A 20,069-nucleotide genomic window follows, 5' to 3' on the forward strand; every position below is an offset into this window, starting at 1 on the left:
TTTTAAATATTAATTATGATTAAATTAATAAAATAATAATATTAATATTAAAAATAATAATTTAAAATTTTTAAATTATTTAAAATTAAAATTACTTTTGTAAGGGATAACTTTTGCATTGTGAATAGAGCCTACAAACAGCAGTAGCAGACTTCATGCATCAATACAATGTATCAGCATTGTTACAATGTATTTTTTCCCCATTTTATTTGCAGAACATTTTAAATATGGCTTACAAATTTCCCTCTCTTGTGACCAAACTCTCCCCTTCCACTCTCAGGCCTTGTGTACTGATCCTTATATATAAATGTGAATCTCCAATCAGTGAATAGAGCCTGCAAACCCTTGCACCCTTCATTCAGTCAGCACTGTTATAATGTATTTTGATTCCTGCGTACAATTAGATCAGAAGTGAAGGGAGACTCGAGGGTCAAGCTGGGGTTACAGGTCAGGGGGCATAGGATTCATTTACTTTTTAGACTCGCTATTCAAAGGACATCCCCTACTCTGGGATCGGTTTATAACAGAACCTTTCATTGGCTTCTCATATATGAAGGGCCGTAGACGTTCGATCCAGGGGGGAGGCAGTTGCTTTTGAGTATCAAGAAGGAGTTTTTTTTCACGGTTGGAGTAACATGGACTGCAGTTTATGAGGATCTGGATCAACTGGAAGATTAGGAGTTTTTTTGTGTTGAACTTAAAACCAACATAATATACAGTGAAGGAAATGCGTATTTGCTCCCCGGCTGCTGTTGAATGTTCGCCCCTCACACAGAAATGATCGGTCTAACAATGGAATGTTCGGTGTATTGTAACACTGAGAGACAGAATACAACAACAAATTCAGCAGAAATGCGTCTAACAAATGATGACTGATCTGCATGTTCATGAGGGAAATAAGGATCTGATCCCCTATCATTCAGCAGGATTTCTACTACCAGGTGTCTTTCATACAGGGAACAAGCTGAGATTAGAAGCAGTCTCTTAAAGGGAGTGCTGCTAATCTCATTGTGTTACCTGTATAAAAGACACCTGTCCACAGGAACAATCAAACCATCAGATTCCAAACTCTCCACCATGGCAAAGACCAAAGAGCTGTCCAAGGATGTCAGGGACAAGATTGTAGACCTACACAAGGCTGGACTGGTCTACCAAACTATGGCCAAGCAGCTTGGTGAGAAGGTGACAACAGTTGGTGCAATCATTCACAAATGGAAGAAACACAAAACAAGTGTCAGTCTCCCTAGGTCTGGTGCATCATGCAAACATTCAAAATCAGCAGGGGATCAAATACTTATTTCCTTCACTGTACATACCTGGCAAAAAAAAGCCAACCTACTTTCAAGGATTCTTTGGACCAGGTGGCTTCTCTGGTAGGTTGGCTTCTCCGGTAGGTTGGCTTCTTTGGTAGGTTGACTTCTCCGGTAGGTTGGCTTCTCTGCTAGGCTGGCTACTCTGGTAGGTTGGCTTCTCTGGTAGGCTGGCTTCTCTGGTAGGTTGGTTTCTCTGGTAGGCTGGCTTCTCTGGTAGGTTGGTTTCTCTGGTAGGCTGGCTTCTCTGGTAGGTTGGCTTCTCTGGTAGGTTGGCTTCTCTGGTAGGTTGGCTTCTCCAGTAGGTTGGCTTCTTTGGTAGGTTGGCTTCTCTGGTAGGCTGGCTTCTCTGGTAGGTTGGCTTCTCTGCTAGGCTGGCTACTCTGGTAGCTTGGCTTCTCTGGTAGGCTGGCTTCTCTGGTAGGTTGGCTTCTCTGGTAGGCTGGCTTCTCTGGTACGTTGGCTTCTATGGTAGGCTGGCTATTCTGGTAGGCTGGCTACTCTGGTAGGCTGGCTTCTCTGGTAGTTTGGCTTCTCTGGTAGGCTGGCTTCTCTGGTAGGTTGGCTTCTCTGGTAGGCTGGCTTCTCTGGTAGGCTGGCTTCTCTGGTAGGCTGGCTTCTCTGGTAGGTTGGCTTCTCTGCTAGGCTGGCTTCTCTGGTAGGCTGGCTTCTCTGGTAGGTTGGCTTCTCTGGTAGGCTGGCTTCTCTGGTAGGCTGGCTTCTCTGGTAGGTTGTCTTCTCTGGTAGGCTGGCTTCTCTGGTAGCTTGGCTTCTCTGGTAGGCTGGCTTCTCTGGTAGGCTGGCTTCTCTGGTAGCTTGGCTTCTCTGGTAGGCTGGCTTCTCTGGTAGGTTGGCTTCTCTGGTAGGTTGGCGTCTCTGGTAACTGAAAACCCACTGATGGCATTCCTTAGCTCACTGCAAACCAGCAATTTAGCATGGATAGGAGAAGCACTTTGGTGCTGTCTACTGCTCTTCCAATCCAAAAAGCCTTGACTATACACGTTCCAATATCTTATGTTCACCTAACAGCTGCACATGGAAGATATTAACTATCATATTGTTTATAGACTACTTGCCATCGTGACCTGGACCACCCGATGTCCCCCCAGCACACTGACTTCTCTGCTTCCTACATTCCAGCCTTTCTCAGCTTTTTAATCATGGAGGAGCCCCCTTACAATCACTTTCCAGTCTTAGGGAACCCCTACTAATAATTATTGTATCTACTGCTCATGGTGCATTAGTGTGATGGTCATTAGAAAGAATGCTCTTTACATTTGTGGTCATTAAGAAGTAATGTAATCCCAGGAACCTCTTGAAGAACCCTAGGGTTCCATGGAACCCTGGTTGAGAAAGGTAGCTATACCCCTCTATGATCCATCCTTCAGATCAATGATCCTATAGTTAGGTTGAGTAAGGATGAATAACGATGCAGGATCGTCCAGTTCAACCTCTCTGTGGGCGTATGCTAGGAGTTCCCGCACTTTATGGTCATTTTCTATCATTTTAATCTATCCCGGTTGGGAAAGTACGTGAACGGAAGATATGGAGCTGTAAATATACTTTTATTTTGGTCATGTCTAGAGGTTCCTCATTCTAGCTGCTAAAAAACATAATCAATTACCGATGATATTTATCAATCAAGTTAAAGTTAGGTAAGCCAAGAGAATATTGAGAGTATGTAACAGTTTATAAATATATTATTTCTATGCATGTTATCATTTTACTGTAATATCTCCTAACTAGGGCATGAAAATAAGAAAGAACATTACATCATTTTTTAACTATAGTAGTCTATGCAAAATGACTTGATTCAAATGATAGATATAAGAATGTATCAAACTTAACCTCTTGGCGCTGGCCGAACGCAAATGTGCGGCCTCCCGATGTCTAGGCCTAGACGCTGAGCAGCCACACATTTGTGTTCTTTTAAAAAAAGACATGTGCTGAGAGCTCCCAGCACACAGGTCCCGATCTCCTCTTTCGATCGGGACCTTTCCCAATCATGTGACCGCCGTGCCGTCGTGTCACGGCGATCACATGAGTCTAAACCCCGCCCCATCTTCCGGCTTCTGAAACCCTTAAAGGGCTTAAAAAAGGGTTAAAGTTTACTATGAGACACAACTACAAACTTGAGCCGTAACGCAAACAATAACATAACTTTACTTACATTCATATTTTATATTGTGTGTTTTTATTTTTATTTAACGTACTTTTGATCTCTGAACTCTTCTCATCCTTAGAGATATTTTTCAAATATTTGATGTACCAAAAATTATATTTAACACACCCATCAGTTTATATATTAAGCAGTCCAGCTGAAAGCCTAATTTCAGCTTTCTGCTAGTGGAGTATAGTGACTCTCTATACAGATTTTTGGTAGTTAAAGCAGCTGAATTGCAGGAGTATTGAAGAATCCCATATGGAAGAAAAATATATTTAAAATGTTTTTTTAAAATGTTCTTCCCAAATATATTGCCATATATTTTAAATGCTACAATTTTATTCATATTCAATATATTTTTGAAAATATATTTAAAAAAATATATGTATATACACTGCATGTTGAAACGCGTTTTTTATATATATTACAAAATATATGAAAAATATTTTTTAAAATATATTTTTTTAAATATATTCTTCAGATTTTTTTAACATATAAAAAAAGTAATTTTAACATATATTTTTACATATATGCATTCCAAAAATGTAGATTTATATTTTTGAAGACCTATAGTATATTTGAAATGTATTTTTAAAATATTCTTCCCAAATATATTGACATATATTTGAAATGCTACAATTTTGGCCACATTCAATATATTTCAAAATATATTTCTTTAAATATATATATATACTGCATGTTGAAATGCATTTTTATTACAAAATATATGAAAAATATTTTTAAAAATACATTTCAAATATACTGTACGTCTTTCAAAATACAAATCTACATTTTTGGAATGCATTTGCAAACCTATGTTAAAATGACTTCCTATATTTAAAAAAATATATTTTTAAAAATATTTTTTGGATATTTTGTAATATATAAAAAACACATGTATTTTTACATATATTTGTAAATGCATTCCAAAAATGTAGATTAAATGTATTTTTAAAGACATACAGTATATTTGAAAATTTATTTTTCATATATTTTGTAATAAAAAACTCATTTCAACATACAGTATATATATATATATATATATATAAATATATTTTGAAATATATTGAATATGGCCAAAATTGAAGAGTATATTTTAAAATAATATATTTTAAAAATATATTTTTTTAAAGTATATTCTTCAGATTTTATATTGAATATGGCCAAAATTGTAGTATTTCAAATATATGGCAATATATTTGGGAAAAATATTTTTAAAATATATTCCAAATATATTTTTCTTCCATGTGGGATGTTTCAATATTTTAGGTTCATAATTCTGTTATTAAACTTTTCCCTGGTATTTTCAGAACACATCGTCGCACAATGGACCCCAAAGTGGTTGACGTAATTGTTGAACACATGAAGAACTTCAAGGTAAAAATGGAGCTCGTGGATGGGGTCCTCCTCCCGGACACCACGTTGGAGATGTGGGACAAGTTCTGGAACTTCCAGGCACGTGAAGACGATGTCCTTATTGCTACATTTCCTAAGGCTGGTAAGTGCTGGAGGAGATGACATGACAGCGAATATTCATCCTATCCAATTGGGGTTTTTTTTTATACCAGAATTGGTCAAGTGGGGTTTTCCTGAATGAATCTGAACGGACCCATACAGTGTGTGTGTATATACATACACTATATTGCCCAAAGTATTGTCCCCGCCCTCCCAATCATGTGATTCAGGTGATCCAATCCCCTCCATGGATACAGGTGTATACAATCCAGCCCCTAGGCATGCAGACTGCTTCTACAAACATTGGTGAAAGAATGGGTCGCTCTCAGGAGCTCAGTGACTCCAAGCGTGGTCCCGTGATAGGTTGTCATCTGTGCAATAAGTCCATCCGTGACATTTCCTGGCTACTAAATATTCCACACTCAACTGCTAGTGGGATTATAACAAAGTGGAAGCAACTGGGAACAACAGCAACTCAGCCACCAAGTGGTAGGCCACGTCACATGACAGGGCGGGGTCAGCGCATGCTGAAGCGCACAGTGCGCAGAAGTCACCAACTGTCTGCAGAGTCAATTGCTAAAGACCTCCAAACTTGGTGTGGCCTTCAGATGAGCCCAACAACAGTGTGTAGAGAGCTTCATGGAATGGGTTTCCATCGCCGAGCAGCTGCACCCAAGCCTTCCATCACCAAGTGCAATGCAAAGCGTCGGATGTACCAGTGCACAAAGCAAGGTCCATAAAGACATGGAGGAGCCAGTTTGGGGTGGAGGAACTTGACTGTCCTGCACAGAGTCCTGACCTCAACCCCATAGAACACCTTTGGGATGAATTAGAGCGGAGACTGCGAGCCAGGCCTCCTCCCCCGACATCAGTGCCTGACCTGACAAATGTGCTTCTGGAAGAATGGTCCAACCTTCCCATAGACACCCTCCTAAACCTTGTGGACGGCCTTCCCAGAAGAGTTGAAGCTGTTAAAGTTCATGTGTGTGTAAGGGCAGGCGTCCCAATACTTTTGGTAATATAGTGTATGTATAATATATATATATATACTGTATATGAACTCTTCTACTTGTCAAAGGATTTATACCTCTGTTCATCCAGTCCCGAGGTTTACATAGCTCTGCCAAACTGTACAACCAGCCTGGTGACCTGATGTTTTTTCCACTGCAGTCAAGTACCACAGTCTGGTCACCTCTCCACCCCATCCCGGAGAGTGAATGATCATTAACCTACAGATGAATCATTTCTGTTCACTCTGTTCTCTTGATGTGACTGGCTCAGTGTTCTCTGTACAGCGCTGCGGTATATGTCACAGCTATATAAATGTATAATAATAATAGTGTGTGACTGTGGGGGAGGGGACATTACATTGCAAGTTTTTTTGGTGCATAGATTGATGTGTAATAATTAGTGTTCTCTGTACAGCACTGCAGTATATGTCAGAGCTATATAAATGTACAGTATTATAATAAAAGTGTTTGACTGTGGGTGGGGGGCACATTAGAGTGTAAGCAGGGTGTCACCTGGTGCGGTAACATGTGGTGTCACCCCTCCCACCGGTACGGGGGGGGGGGGGGGGGTTGCGTGTTGGGGACACAGGGAGGAGAAGAGCCAGGCTTTGTGTGCACGAGAGGGACCACCCACCTCTGGAGGGGTGACAGCATGATCGGCTTGCTGTAAAACTTTTTGGTTTGAGATAGGTGTCACCCACCTAGGAACGCCACTGAGTGTAAGCCCCTATAGTGCAGAGACTGATGTGACTGGCTCAGTGTTCTCTGTACAGCACTGCGGTATATGTCAGAGCTATATAAATGTATAATAATAGTGTATGGCTGTGGGCAGACATTAGAGTGTAAGCTTCTCTGGTGCAGAGACTGATTTGACTGGCTCAGTGTTCTCTGTACAGCGCTGCGGTATATGTCAGAGCTATAGAAATGTATAATAATAATAGTGTGTGACTGTGGGGGGGGGGGGGGATTAGAGTGTAAGCTCCTGTGTACAGAGACTAATGTGACTGTGGGGGAGGGGACATTAGAGTGTAAGCTCCTCTGTACAGAGACTGATGTGACTGTGGGGGGGGGGGGGAATTAGAGTGCAAGCTCCTCTGTACAGAGACTGATGTGACTGTGGGGGAGGGGACATTAGAGTGTAAGCTCCTCTGTACAGAGACTGATGTGACTGTGGGGGAGGGGACATTAGAGTGTAAGCTCCTCTGTACAGAGACTGATGTGACTGTGGGGGGGGGGGGGAATTAGAGTGTAAGCTCCTCTGTACAGAGACTGATGTGACTGTGGGGGAGGGGACATTAGAGTGTAAGCTCCTCTGTACAGAGACTGATGTGACTGTGGGGGGGGGGGGGGAATTAGAGTGTAAGCTCCTCTGTACAGAGACTGATGTGACTGTGGGGGAGGGGACATTAGAGTGTAAGCTCCTCTGGTACAGAGACTGATGTGACTGGCTCAGTGATCTCTGTACAGCACTGCGGTATATGTCAGAGCTATATAAATGTATAATAATAATAGTGTGTGTCTGTGGGGGAGGGGACATTAGAGTGTAAGCTCCTGTGGTATAGAGACTGATGTGACTGTGGGGGAGGGGACATTAGAGTGTAAGCTCCTATGGTGCAGAGATTGATGTAACTAGCTCAGTGTTCTCTGTACAGCACTGCAGTATATGTCAGAGCTATATAAATGTATAATAATAATAGCGTGTGACTGTGGGGGGAGGGGACATTAGAGTGTAAGCTCCTCTGGTACAGAGAATGATGTGACTGTGGAAGAGGGGACATTAGAGTGTAAGCTCCTCTGGTACAGAGAATGATGTGACTGTGGGGGAGGGGCACATTAGAGTGTAAACTCCATTAATTAGACACTTCGCTTCCTTCGTAATCCATTAAACAAAAGCAGATTAGAAGTCCCATGAACCTGTTCCTGACATTCGATCAGCTGGGATTCGGTGACCACTGATATCTCCATTCACAATGCCGATACCGGCTGAGTTCCGGGGTTATGATGTAATAACAGGATTGCGTTTAGGAAGAGATGCAACGTGATCTCACGGAATCCTAACACCCCGCATTGTGAAATCGCTGCACAGCTGCCAGAGATCAAGCCTTACCACAACCGTGACTCAGCGAGGAACTTTCCATTGTGAGTTGCCGTGCGATTATAAAAAGGATGAAACAGAAAAAAAAAAATATTGAAATGAAAGTGGCACTTTAGGCACAAATATGTAAGATGGAATTGTTCACTAGAGGTTTAGCCACGATAAAGAACTCTTTATTTTCCTGAAAACCCTTTTTCTTAACTACCCTTTTTCGCCATTGAATTTTGTACTCTTGCGAGGCAAAATCGAATGTTATGAGGCTATTTTCTCACTGGGTGGAATGTTATTTATTCATAAGAATAGCATGACTTAGGAAAGTTCTGCATTATGGCCATTAGATGGCCATCAGAAATGAACTAAGAGTGAATTAACACATCAAACTCTAGGTGGGATGAGGTCCCTCAGGAGGAAATGTAGGAGTAGAAGACACGTGCAAAAAGACAGATAGAGAAACATTGTTCCCCTACGTCACGGGTGTCAAACTGGTGGCCCTCCAGCTGTTCCCAAACTACAAGTCCCATGAGGCATTGGAAGATTGACAGTTACAAGTATGACTCCCAAAGGCATAATGGGACTTGTAGTTTCACAACAGCTGGAGGGACGCCAGTTTGACACCCCTGCCCTACGTAGAACACACTAGAAGTCACTCCATTCCCTTCTCACCTGTTTGTAAAGGGGCCCAAGATTGGCTTTGTGTTGGCACCAAATCCTGCAAGTTCCCGCCCCGCATCTTCTTGGACAGCTCCCCAGCTGCTGCAAGTTGTAGCCCTTCACCATATTTGTGTCAAACTCTTGGCCTTAGGCCAGCTCATGGCATCCCTAGCTGTAGGCCTTCATATACAAGAATAAAGGAAAGTCCACAATGAAACAAGTTTTCCGCACTTTACTAGAACTTCTCAAAAATGGCCATGGCATCTGACATCACATTCACACAATTTGACGCTTTCCCTTTGTTCTAACTTTGCTGTTCACGATGAAATAGCAGACATGGTAACGTAAGTGGTCAGAGTAGCACCAAGTGCACAGCTCCCGATGTACACAGGTCGATGACTTATGAAGGTTGGTGCTCCCTGTGACTGTGCGTGCAGCCTTGAGCTGTCATCTGTTGGCGTGTTAAATAACTAGTCTAAACTTTTTTGATACCACCTCGTATATTGGACCCACTGATATCACCATTGAGTCTCCGTGCTTCTCTGTGCAATTCAGAGCATGGCTGTTGGGAGGAGCCGTTGCTTCCCGACAACATCACAGCACCCAGCCTTAGCGCTGCTCTCAAGAGCCCTGAACCCTGATGCAAGCAGTGGGCTGGCTCTTGGGAGGAGTTATACAAATATGAAAATACCTTGATGGGTGGATGACGGTCTAGTGCAGTGGATGTTCCTAGGCAGGCTGCATTGTAGCACCCACAGGTCGCCATTGCATGGAAAACAACATCTGTCCACATGCGCCATATTGTCAACAGGCTTTTGTTCACTTCAAGTGGGTTTTCCATTTCCATGCAAGCCTATAGGAATGCAAAATTCTCTTGAAACAGGTCAGCGGCAGGTCAGAAGAAGGTCAACTGCAGGTCAAACGAACCTGTCCATCAGTTTTGGATGTTCTCAGAAGCATCTCAAACTGATACTAAGCTGATGCCTTCAACACAAGCCCAAAGCCCTTTGACACATAGTACATTGATAGATGTTCTAACACTTATCCATTCTACTGAGAAAATTGTTTTGCTCAAGTGTGTGTCCCAATTGCAGACAAAACCTGATAAAAAGTTCTATCCCAGGCCTTGGCCCCCAGCGTGCATGACCAATGCCATTTGTGCTGTCATCTGTTTTGGATGTAATTGACAGCTTGCTAGGCTGTCAATTACAAAGCTTGGCCCACCCACTTCTCTGACATCACTGAAAGCCCACTGGTGGCTGAGTACGTCTATGTGCTGTGTGGAAGAAGCTGGCCCACATACCTACAGAGGTTTTCCGCTTTCCTGAAGGTATGTGGTTTGGGGCTGACCTAAAGTCTGAAATGTGTGAATTTGGGGTTGATCTGAGGTCTAAAGGGCATCCATTGGGGATGATCTGAGGTTTGAAGGGAATGCAATGGGGCTGATCATCTAAAGTTTGAAGGGCTTGCATTGGTGCTGATGATCTGGTGTCTGAAGGACATCCATTGGGGCTGATCTGAAGTCTGAAGGGCATCCGTTGGGGATGATCTGAGGTTTGAAGGGAATGCATTGGTGCTGATGATCTGATGTCTGAAGGACATCCATTGGGGCAGATCCAAAGTCTGAAGGGCATCCATTGGTGCTGATTCAAGGTTTCAAGGGCATGCATTGGTGCTGATCTAAGGTCTGAAGTGCATTCAGTGGGGGTGATCTAAGTTCTGAAGTGCCTTCAATGTGTCTGATAATCTGAGATCTGAAGGGCTTGCATTGGTGCTGATGAGCCGAAGTCTGAAGGACATCCATTGGGGATGATCCGAGGTTTAAAGGCCATGCACTGGTGATGATGATCTAAAATTTGAAGGACTTGCATAGGTGCTGATGATCTGATGTCTGAAGGACATCCATTGGGACTGATCTAAGGTCTGAAGGACATGCATTGGTACTGATCTAAGGTCTGAAGTGCATTCAGTGGGGCTGATCTAGGTTCCGAAGTGCCTTCATCGGGTCTGATATCTGAGATCTGAAGGGCATCCATGGGGGCTGATCCAAGGTTTAAAGGCCATGCACTGGTAATCTGATGATCTAAAATTTAAAGGACTTGCATTGGCGCTGATGATCTGAGGCCTGAAGGGCATCCATTGAAGTTGATCTGAGGTTTAAAAGGCATGCATTGAGGCTGATGATCAAAAGTCTGAAGGGTTTGCATTGATGATGATGATGATGATCTGTGGTCTGAAAGGCATTTTTGGGGGCTGATCTGAGGTCTGAAGGGCATTCAGTGGGGTGGGACATGCTTTGTGTGTGCACCAGTTATCAGTTTTTTGACTCATAGTTGTACAATTAATGGCAAGTTCAACTTATTAATTATTATATAATGGTTAATATGTTTTTTTTTTTCCAAGGTACCACATGGATGCAGGAGATTGTGGACCTGATCCAGCTACAGGGCAATGTGGAGCAGAGCATGCGGGCCCCCTGCTTTATTAAAGTGCCCTTCCTAGACCTGAACGCCAAACCATTACCATCAGGTGATACATGTGATGTACAACGCAACTGGAAATCTTGGAATCCCATGTTGGGTTTTGTGTCCACAGTCTAATGAGTTTAAATACTAGACATGTACAGAACGAAAACATTTGTTTTGTTTCAATATATCATTTAAATAATTTTGTTTAGTTAAATTTGTTTAATTCCTTTATTTTCGGAATATGTTTAATTTATTAAAATTTTCCTAATTCGGTCAAATTGAATACAATTCCACCGAATTCGGAAAATTCAAATCGGCATTCGAATTTATTCTATTTGAAATTCGAATTTCAGAAGTCAGTTATATTCTTTCTTTTCTTTTCTATTCTATTCTTTTATTTTCTATGCCGCTCTTTTCTATTCTATTCTAATCTATTTATTATATTCAAATTTGAAAATTTTAGAATGGGGTGCCTCAGGACTGTCCATAATTTTAAAGAGTGCCTCAAGACTGTCCATAATTTTAAAGAGTGCCTTGACTGAAAAAAGTTTGAGAAACACTGGCCTACACTATACTTTTCACATACAATATTTAAAGCTTTTTTTTAATATGTTCATCACTTCTATTCTTTCATTTTCCAATCTATTATTTTTCCTTTCTATTTTATTCTTTTCTATTCGATAACTTTGTACACATTCCCGTTTTCAAATTCGATTTTGTTTTCCAATTTGAATTCGATTCATGTTTTGGACATCATTTAGTTTCCATATTTCAGATTCATTTAAATTCTTTGCTATTGTCACTCGGAAAGTCGGATACATCCGAATTGCTGAGTAATGAAACATTCATCTAAATTCCGATTCGGAATGAAACAAGCTGCACGTGTCTATTAGATATGCTTTTATCTGTGGTAGGCTTTTTTATTTGCAGGCCAAAAGACTCTAATCAGCCCAGTTATCAAGGTGACGATGTGCTGTATATTTCAGGGGTGGAAGCCGCTGATGTCATGCCGTCACCTCGTATTCTAAAGACGCATATGCCAATAAAGTTGCTGCCGCCATCTTTTTGGGAGAAGAATGCCAAGGTGAGTCTGGGAAATACACCGAATGGAATAAAGCCGGGTGAAATAAATAATAGGGGGTTTGTTTTTAGATTCCCCTATTTATTATATAATTATGTACTGTCTGTTCCTATAATTAATTAGTAACTATATAATCTTTGACTATATTGAAGGAGGTAATACAATGCAATATTAGCGATAATAATAGACACAATGCTCAAAGAAGCAAAGTGCAAGCTCCAAGGAGCAGGGCCCTCAATCCCCTCATGTTCTGCATTGTATTGGTATTGTTCTGTCACATGTTCTGCCCCCCTTTGTAATGTGCAGCGCTGAGCGAACTATTGGCGCTTTATAAATACTGTATAATAATAATAATTATTTATTTACAAAGGTGCCCTTTTATGAAACAGAGATCAGCGGTGATCCTGAGGATCGTTGCTGATCTCCGATCATTTGTGGTTTAGGAAACAGAGATGATCAGCGGAGAACTTTACAAAGTTAGGGCTCGTTCACACTTGACTGTTTTACCAACTCTTGCCAAACGCCCCTATAGCGTTTGGCAAGCGTTGGTCTGGTGTTTGCGGAACGTTTTTTAACGCTCGGCAAACGCTCGGCAAACACAAACGCTCCGCAAATGCTTCAGCGGCAGTTGCTAGGCGTTTGCCGAGCGTTAAAAACGCCCCACAAACGCCTATAATGAAGTTTGAATGGTGTTACCGCTCCGCAAACGCCCCGCAACCGCAATGCAAACGCCGGCCGGGCGTTTGCGGAGCGGCACCATAGACTAGAATAGAAGGTTTCAACTCCTCCTGACTCGAGCAGAGGCGTCCGTTTTGCCGCGCCGCGACGCTAACGCTCCCGTTAGAACAGCACCATGTGCTGCAATGTTCAGAATTGTCTGAGGTGTTTGGGAAGCTGTAAAAATGCTTCCCAAACGCCTTTCTGCCACCTGCACACAACGCTAGTGTGAACGTAGCCTAAGTCTGGCTGAAAAAAGACAAAAGTCCATCCAGTTCAACCATTAAAAAAAAAGTTATAATCCTACACCCACAATTAATCCAGAGAAAGGCAAAAAAACCCCAGCAAAGCACGATCCAATTTGCTCCTGCAGGAAAAAAATTCCTTCCTGATCCCCCGAGAGGCAATCGGATATTCCCTGGATCATCTTTACCTATAAATGTTATATCCAGTTATGTTCTGTGTATCCAAGAAAGAATTTGGAGATTACAGTTCTTCTCCTCCAAACGTATATATTGTACATTCACATCAGTCCCTAACCCTCAAGGGGTGTACAATCTAAGGTCCCTAACTCACATTCATACATACACATACTAGGGACAATTTAAACAGGAGTTAGTTAACCTACCAGCATGTCTTTGGAGTGTGGGAGGAAACCAGAGTACCCGGAGGAAACCCACGCAGGCACAGGGAGAACATGCAAACTTTTATACTGTATAGCTCTGACAAATTCCATAGTGTTGTACAGAAAACACTGAGCCAGTCACATCAATCTCCGCATCAGAGGAGCTTACACTCTAATGTCCCATCGCAGTCACACAATATTATTACAATTTTGGCCATATTCAATATATTTCAATATATATATACTGCATGTGGAAATGCGTCTTTATTAGAAAATGTATGAAAAATATTTTTAAAAATACATTTCAAATATACTGTGTGTCTTTAAAAATACAATTCTACATTTTTGGAATGCATTTACAAATATATGCAAAAATACATGTTAAAATTACTTTTTATATGTTATATATTTTTAAAAATATTTTTCATATATTCTGTAATATATAATATATATGTAATATAAAAAAAACATTTCAACTTGCAGTGTATATATATATATATATTTATTGAAATATATTTTGAAATATATTGAATACGGCCAAAATTGTAGCATTTCAAACAGGGGCGAACTGACAACTCATGGGGCCCCCGGGCAATAGAGGATCATGGGGCCCCTGTGTCCTTGCCCAAACTCAAAAAAGCCTATGAAAAAGGTACCAGAGGCCTCTCATGGGGCCCCCTACTGACCCCGGGCCCTCAGGCAGTGCCCGAGTTTCCAAATGGTCAGTCCGCCTCTGATTTCAAATATATGTCAATATATTTGGGAAGAATATTTTAAAAATACATTTCAAATATACTGTGTGTCTTTAAAAATACAAATCTACATTTTTGGAATGCATTTTCAAATATATGTAAAAATATATGTTAAAATTACTTTTTTATATGTTAAAAAAAACTGAAGAACATATTTAAAAAAATATATATTTTGAAAAATATTTTTCATATATTTAGTAATATATAAAAAAAATTGCATTTCAACATGCAGTGTACATATACAAATATTTATTAAAATATATTTTAAAATATATTGAATACGGCCAAAATTGTAGTATTTCAAATATATGTCAATATATTTGGGAAGAATATTTTAAAAATACATTTCAAATATACTGTAAGTCTTTAAAAATACAAATCTACATTTTTGGAATGCATTTACAAATATATGTAAAAATATATGTTAAAATTACTTTTTTTATATGTTAAAAAATTCTGAAGAATATATTTAAATAAAAAATATATTTTTAAAAATATTTTTTATATATATTGTAATATATATAAAAAACACATTTCAACATGCAGTGTATTTACATATATTTATTGAAATGTATTTTGAAATATATTGAATACGGCCAAAATTGTAGCATTTCAAATATATGTCAATATATTTGGGAAGAATATTTTTAAAATACATTTCAAATATATTTTTCTTCCATGTGGGTATTATTATTATAATAAGTTTATATCGCTCTGACATATTCCACAGTGCTGTATAAAGAACAGTGAGCCAGTTTCATCAGTCTCTGCACCAGAGGAGCTTACATTCTAATGTCCCCCCCACAGCCACACACTATTATTGTACGTTTATATAGCTTTGACATATTCCACAGTTTTGTACTTAACTAGTCACATCAGTTTCTGCACCAAAGGAGCTTACACTCTAATGTCTCCCCACAGTCACACACTATTATTATACATTTATATAGCAGAGAGCGTCTAGGCCAGGGGTCTGCAACCTTTAAGACATAAAGAGCCACTTGGACCCGTTTCCGAGAGGGAAAAAAAGACTGGGAGCCGCAAAACCATTGCAACATTTAAAACAAATCCGACACTGCATATATTGCAAAAAGCGCTCTGGTCATGAAGGGGGTTTAAGGGCCCAGTAAGCAAAGGGTTAATCAGGGCCACAGTGTATCTTCATAATCACAATCATAGCCTTAGGTCAGTGGTGGGCAACCTTTTCAACTGAGCCAAATCTCTCCAAAACCACGATTAAAATTTATTTTGAGAGCCACATTTTTAAAACTGAAAATACATCCCCCATAGTAATTCATCCCCCATATAGTAATTCATCCCCCATATAGTAATTCATCCCCCATAGTAATTCATCCCCCCTATAGTAATTCATCCCCCATATAGTAATTCATCCCCCCTATAGTAATTCATTCCCATATTGTGTCAATTCACTTACCTGTACTCCGCGCGTTCCTCTCGCCGTGTTCCCGCGCAGTTCTGGTCTTCAGGGCGGACTGTGAGAGGAGAGGAGTTCGTCACGCTGCCCCGCCTACATCCTGACAGCCAATGTTTGCCACGCTCCGCGGGCCGGATTATAAGGTCCGCTGGGCCGTAGTTTGCCCATTGCTAGGCTAGCTGCAGAGTCCTGACTTTTGGGGCGGCCGCCCGAGAGGAGGGAGGGGAGCGGGCGCCCGGCACACAGAAGAGCTGCATTAACCTCCCTGGCGGTATGATTCCTTCCGATTTTTTGTGCTGAAAGCGGTACCATTTTTTCGCATGGAAATAGTTTTTTATTGTAGGCTGTAATTTTTAGGAAAATTTCCCCACAAATCATTATCACTCAATTCTGCAAGTGGTTCTGATTTACTATCGCTGTTCTCTAGCCGGTCTAAAACCGCTTTTGACCTAAAGGGACGCTTTTTGGACGCCATGGACTTTTCTAAGTTTCCAGGCAGAAAGAACAGACAAAATGCAGGCAGGGCACAGGACAAAGCACTAGGGACAATATGTATGTGAAATGGGATGAAACAGCAATGTTTTACTATTGAAAATTGAAAAAAAAAAAAAAGACATTTTTTAAATTTTTTAAATTTCCCGCCGCCGCCGGCGCCCGTACGTCCCGACGTCACGGGGACCGGAACACAGAAGCCGGATGCCGGCATCGGCCGGAGGAGATGGCCGGGGACGCTGCAGGGGACACATCGCGGGAACGAAGGACAAGGTAAGTGCTGCAGGGACCCCCAGAGCAGCGCCGCATGGTAAGCCTGAGTGTAGCTCGTGGTATAGAAATTCTACCACGAGCTACACTCGGGAAAACCGCCAGGGAGGTTAAAAGAGCCGCGGCTTGCCGACCACTGAGCTACGGCAACCCTATTGCCTGTCACCTGGTGGGCAGTGTGCTCCGGAGCCGCAGCAAAGGTGAAAAAGAGCCGCATGCGGCTCTGGAGCCGCGGGTTGCCGACACCCGGTCTAGGTGGAAACTGAGCACAGGGCAGTAGTGCTGCAAGGCAGCAGTACTAACTACTAAGATGTGTATTGTCTATGTCTGTAGCTTTACAAAATGTGTACGGGCTTCTTCTAAGTGCCACTCACCCCCTTCATGCAGGTCATTTATGTGGCCAGGAATGCCAAGGACTGCATGGTGTCATACTACTACTTCCAGCAAATGAACAAAGGTCTACCAGACCCCGGCACCTGGAATGAGTACTTCTCAACTTTTCTGGCTGGAGACGGTAAGTGAGGAATGAGGCTTTCTAATATATCAAAATATTGACTTGAATGCCTTTCGGTAAAACCTTAAATCAATCAATATTAATAGTACAGTGAGCAAATAATATAATATAATATATATATATATATATATATATTATAATATATTTTTTTTTATAGTATTAATAGTACAATGAGCAAATTAGATAATATATATATATTTATTTAATTTTATATATATATATATATATTAAAAAAATTAAATAAATATATATATATTATATTATATAATTTGCTCATTGTACTATTAATACTATAAAAAAAAAATAAATTATAATATATATGTGTGTGTGTATATGTATATATATATATATATATATATATATATGTATATATATGTATATATATATATATATATATATATATATATATATATATATATATATATGTGTGTGTATATATTTTATATATAATTATTCCATATGCTATTTTCATCAAAATTCAGTAAATGTGCACAATAATACACGTTCATGCAAATACCAGTGTTGCAGTAATACAACATGGGAGGGGCATACAGCCTTCAAAAAATGGTTCTCATCACACATGACTATACATGTGTAGAGGTCAAAAGTACAGGGGAAAGAGGGTCCAGAAATATAAATGCCTGTCCTTTCAGTGGCTTGGGGAAGCTGGTTTGACCACGTCATCGGCTGGTGGAAAGCAAAAGACAAACATCGAATACTCTACATCTTCTATGAAGACATGGTTGAGGTGAGGTGCACCCATTTAATCGGCTTACATGGGAAATTCTTGTGATTTTTTTTTTTTTTAAACTTTTTATGTTTCTAGGACCCAAAACGAGAGATAAATAAGATCATCAAGTTCTTGGAGAAAGATGTGTCCGAGGAGGTCCTCCAGAAGATCCTTCATCACACGTCATTTGAGGTAATGAAGGACAATCCAATGGCCAACTATAGTGTCCTACCTCCAGAAGCAATGGATCAGTCTGTCTCCAAATTCATGAGGAAAGGTATGATGCTATGTTTGATCAGAAAGAAGAGTTACAACGGCCAAAGATATCTAGATAATGTTCTTTGTTGTAAAAAGGATTATCTTGTTTTAGGCAAAGTCGGGGATTGGAAGAATCACTTTCTGGTGTCTCAGAACATCTTGTTTGATGAAGAATACAAGAAGAAGATGAACGGGAGTGGACTGACCTTTCGAGAAGAACTATGAAACAGACCAAAGCTGACCACATGGTTGGCCAACCATTGAGAGAACTTAGTTATCCCATTTTGATTATGTCTACATGTTAAACATGATGAAGATCCCAGGGAAGTGTTCTGCCATCTGTTCTTTATAATATTCTATACTGAGTATGCTCTCCTCAATCTAGAAGTCCTCTGAACATTTGAATCTCTGAAATGTGTCCTCACATATATAGTCATTTGCTTTAAATCTGTTTTTTTTTAATAGTTGAATAACTTCTAAGCATATTATACATTTGCAAAGCAGGGAAAAGTAACAGGTTCTTTATAATACACACAGGCCTTTCCCATCCAGGAGCAAATACTTACCTTTTATTACCTCTGCTCCTGCTTTCATGGTTTAAAGCAAGAAAATAACCAGTACTTCCAGGTATGCAGGTGCATGTAAATAATGTGGACGCACAGGTGCTTCGTGATTGGCCCAGCACTGTCACATGAGGGTGCGAATAGAGTCCTCAGTCCCTTGTGAGCGCTAGCAACCTTTCTTCAGTCCCAGTAACTGCTTTCGTGGTTCAGAGCAAGAAAAGAACCCATACTTCCAGGTATGCAGGTGCATGTGACTAATGTGGACACACGGGTGCATAGTGATTGGCCCAGCACTGTTACATGATGGTGCGAATAGAGTGCTCAGTCCCTTGTGAGCGCTGGCAACTTTTCTTCAGTACCAGGAACTGAACAGAGCAGCAGGAGACCAGTGGGAAAGAAAGAATGTTCTGCTGGGAAGGGGGTATTAAAATCAACCTGACAAAACATGGGCTTGCTTTACAGCTCTGAATTTTCAGCTTTTCTTGGCTGAAAACATTCCAGGTGCATTGAAACAGAAGGTGTACAAAGTGACACAGTTTGTTTTCTATAAAAGCAGCCACAGCCAGAAATGAAAAGTCTGTCCTCACCCAGCATGCTGCAGAAAGCGACCCTTGCTCTTTGTTTGGAAGTGGTGGCCTCTCTGCAGAGGTCCAACACACCCCATGCTGAGTCAGGGCTAGAGCTTTCAAATCAGAATGAAGCATGAGCTTTGCTAATTGAAGGGAATTAGGTCTTAGCAGGGGCGGACTGACCATTCGAGCACTCGGGCACTGCCCGAGGGTTCGGGGTCAGTAGGGGGCCCCATGAAATGCCCCTGGTACCTTTTATAGGCTTTTTTTTTAATGTGGGCAAGGACACAGGGGCCCCATGATCCCCTTTTGCCCAGGGGCCCCATGAGTTGTCAGTCCGCCCCTAGGTCTTGGGACTTATTGCTCTGCAGAGAGACAATTGCATCCACACAGAGAGCAAATTTACCCAATGTCCCTCCCCCCATCCCTAGCTCTTGCCCAAGTCTTCTACTCTCTTGTCCTACTAGATCCAAGCACCCAAGGGAAGCCTCACAGATGCCTCTGCTCTAAGAATTGGAAAAAAAAAAATTTGCTGAATTTCATATATCTTGTCAAGTGTCAGTAAAATTTACAGAAAATTGTTTTTTTTTATTGGCCAGCATGACAAGAATAACCGAAGTTCGTTTTAACCTCTCCCTTGCTTTTCATGGATTTAGACCTGCCTTGCTCAATCTTTTGTTGTCCAAAGGAGCCCTCAAAATAATACTCACATGTTAGGGAACACCTGCTAGAATTATTTCTTTGGGAGTCGGTGGAAAAAAATGTCCCTCATACAGTGTTGGTCAGAATTCCCCCTTTACAGATCACTGGAGTCATGCCACTGGCTTTGCCAAGTGGTGTTGGTCCTGGAACTATGAAGGCATCATCAAATAGAAGATCAATTAGCCACAGCTCAGGGAACCCTATCACG

The 20,069-nt window shown here is 41.0% G+C and overlaps 1 protein-coding gene across 2 annotated transcripts in view; it reads left to right on the top strand.

Moving 5' to 3' along the window:
• Positions 1 to 19,737, top strand: part of LOC149457020 (sulfotransferase 1C1-like) — a 22,025-nt gene extending 2,288 nt beyond the window's left edge. For both annotated transcript variants that reach the window (XM_089684178.1, XM_089684179.1), the window contains exons 2-8: positions 4,785 to 4,972; positions 11,089 to 11,214; positions 12,140 to 12,237; positions 16,913 to 17,039; positions 17,693 to 17,787; positions 17,866 to 18,046; positions 18,140 to 19,737. In XM_089684178.1, the coding sequence (XP_089540304.1) occupies positions 4,801 to 4,972; positions 11,089 to 11,214; positions 12,140 to 12,237; positions 16,913 to 17,039; positions 17,693 to 17,787; positions 17,866 to 18,046; positions 18,140 to 18,252 (912 nt within the window). In that variant the 5' untranslated portion in view covers positions 4,785 to 4,800 and the 3' untranslated portion in view covers positions 18,253 to 19,737. The remainder of the gene's footprint in view (positions 1 to 4,784; positions 4,973 to 11,088; positions 11,215 to 12,139; positions 12,238 to 16,912; positions 17,040 to 17,692; positions 17,788 to 17,865; positions 18,047 to 18,139) is intronic.
• The last annotated feature ends 332 nt before the right edge of the window (positions 19,738 to 20,069 follow it).

Source organism: Staurois parvus, unplaced genomic scaffold, assembly GCF_062004578.1.
Source record: "Staurois parvus isolate SC_StPar_1 unplaced genomic scaffold, SC_StPar_1.0 ptg000338l, whole genome shotgun sequence".
Taxonomy (NCBI): domain Eukaryota; kingdom Metazoa; phylum Chordata; class Amphibia; order Anura; family Ranidae; genus Staurois; species Staurois parvus.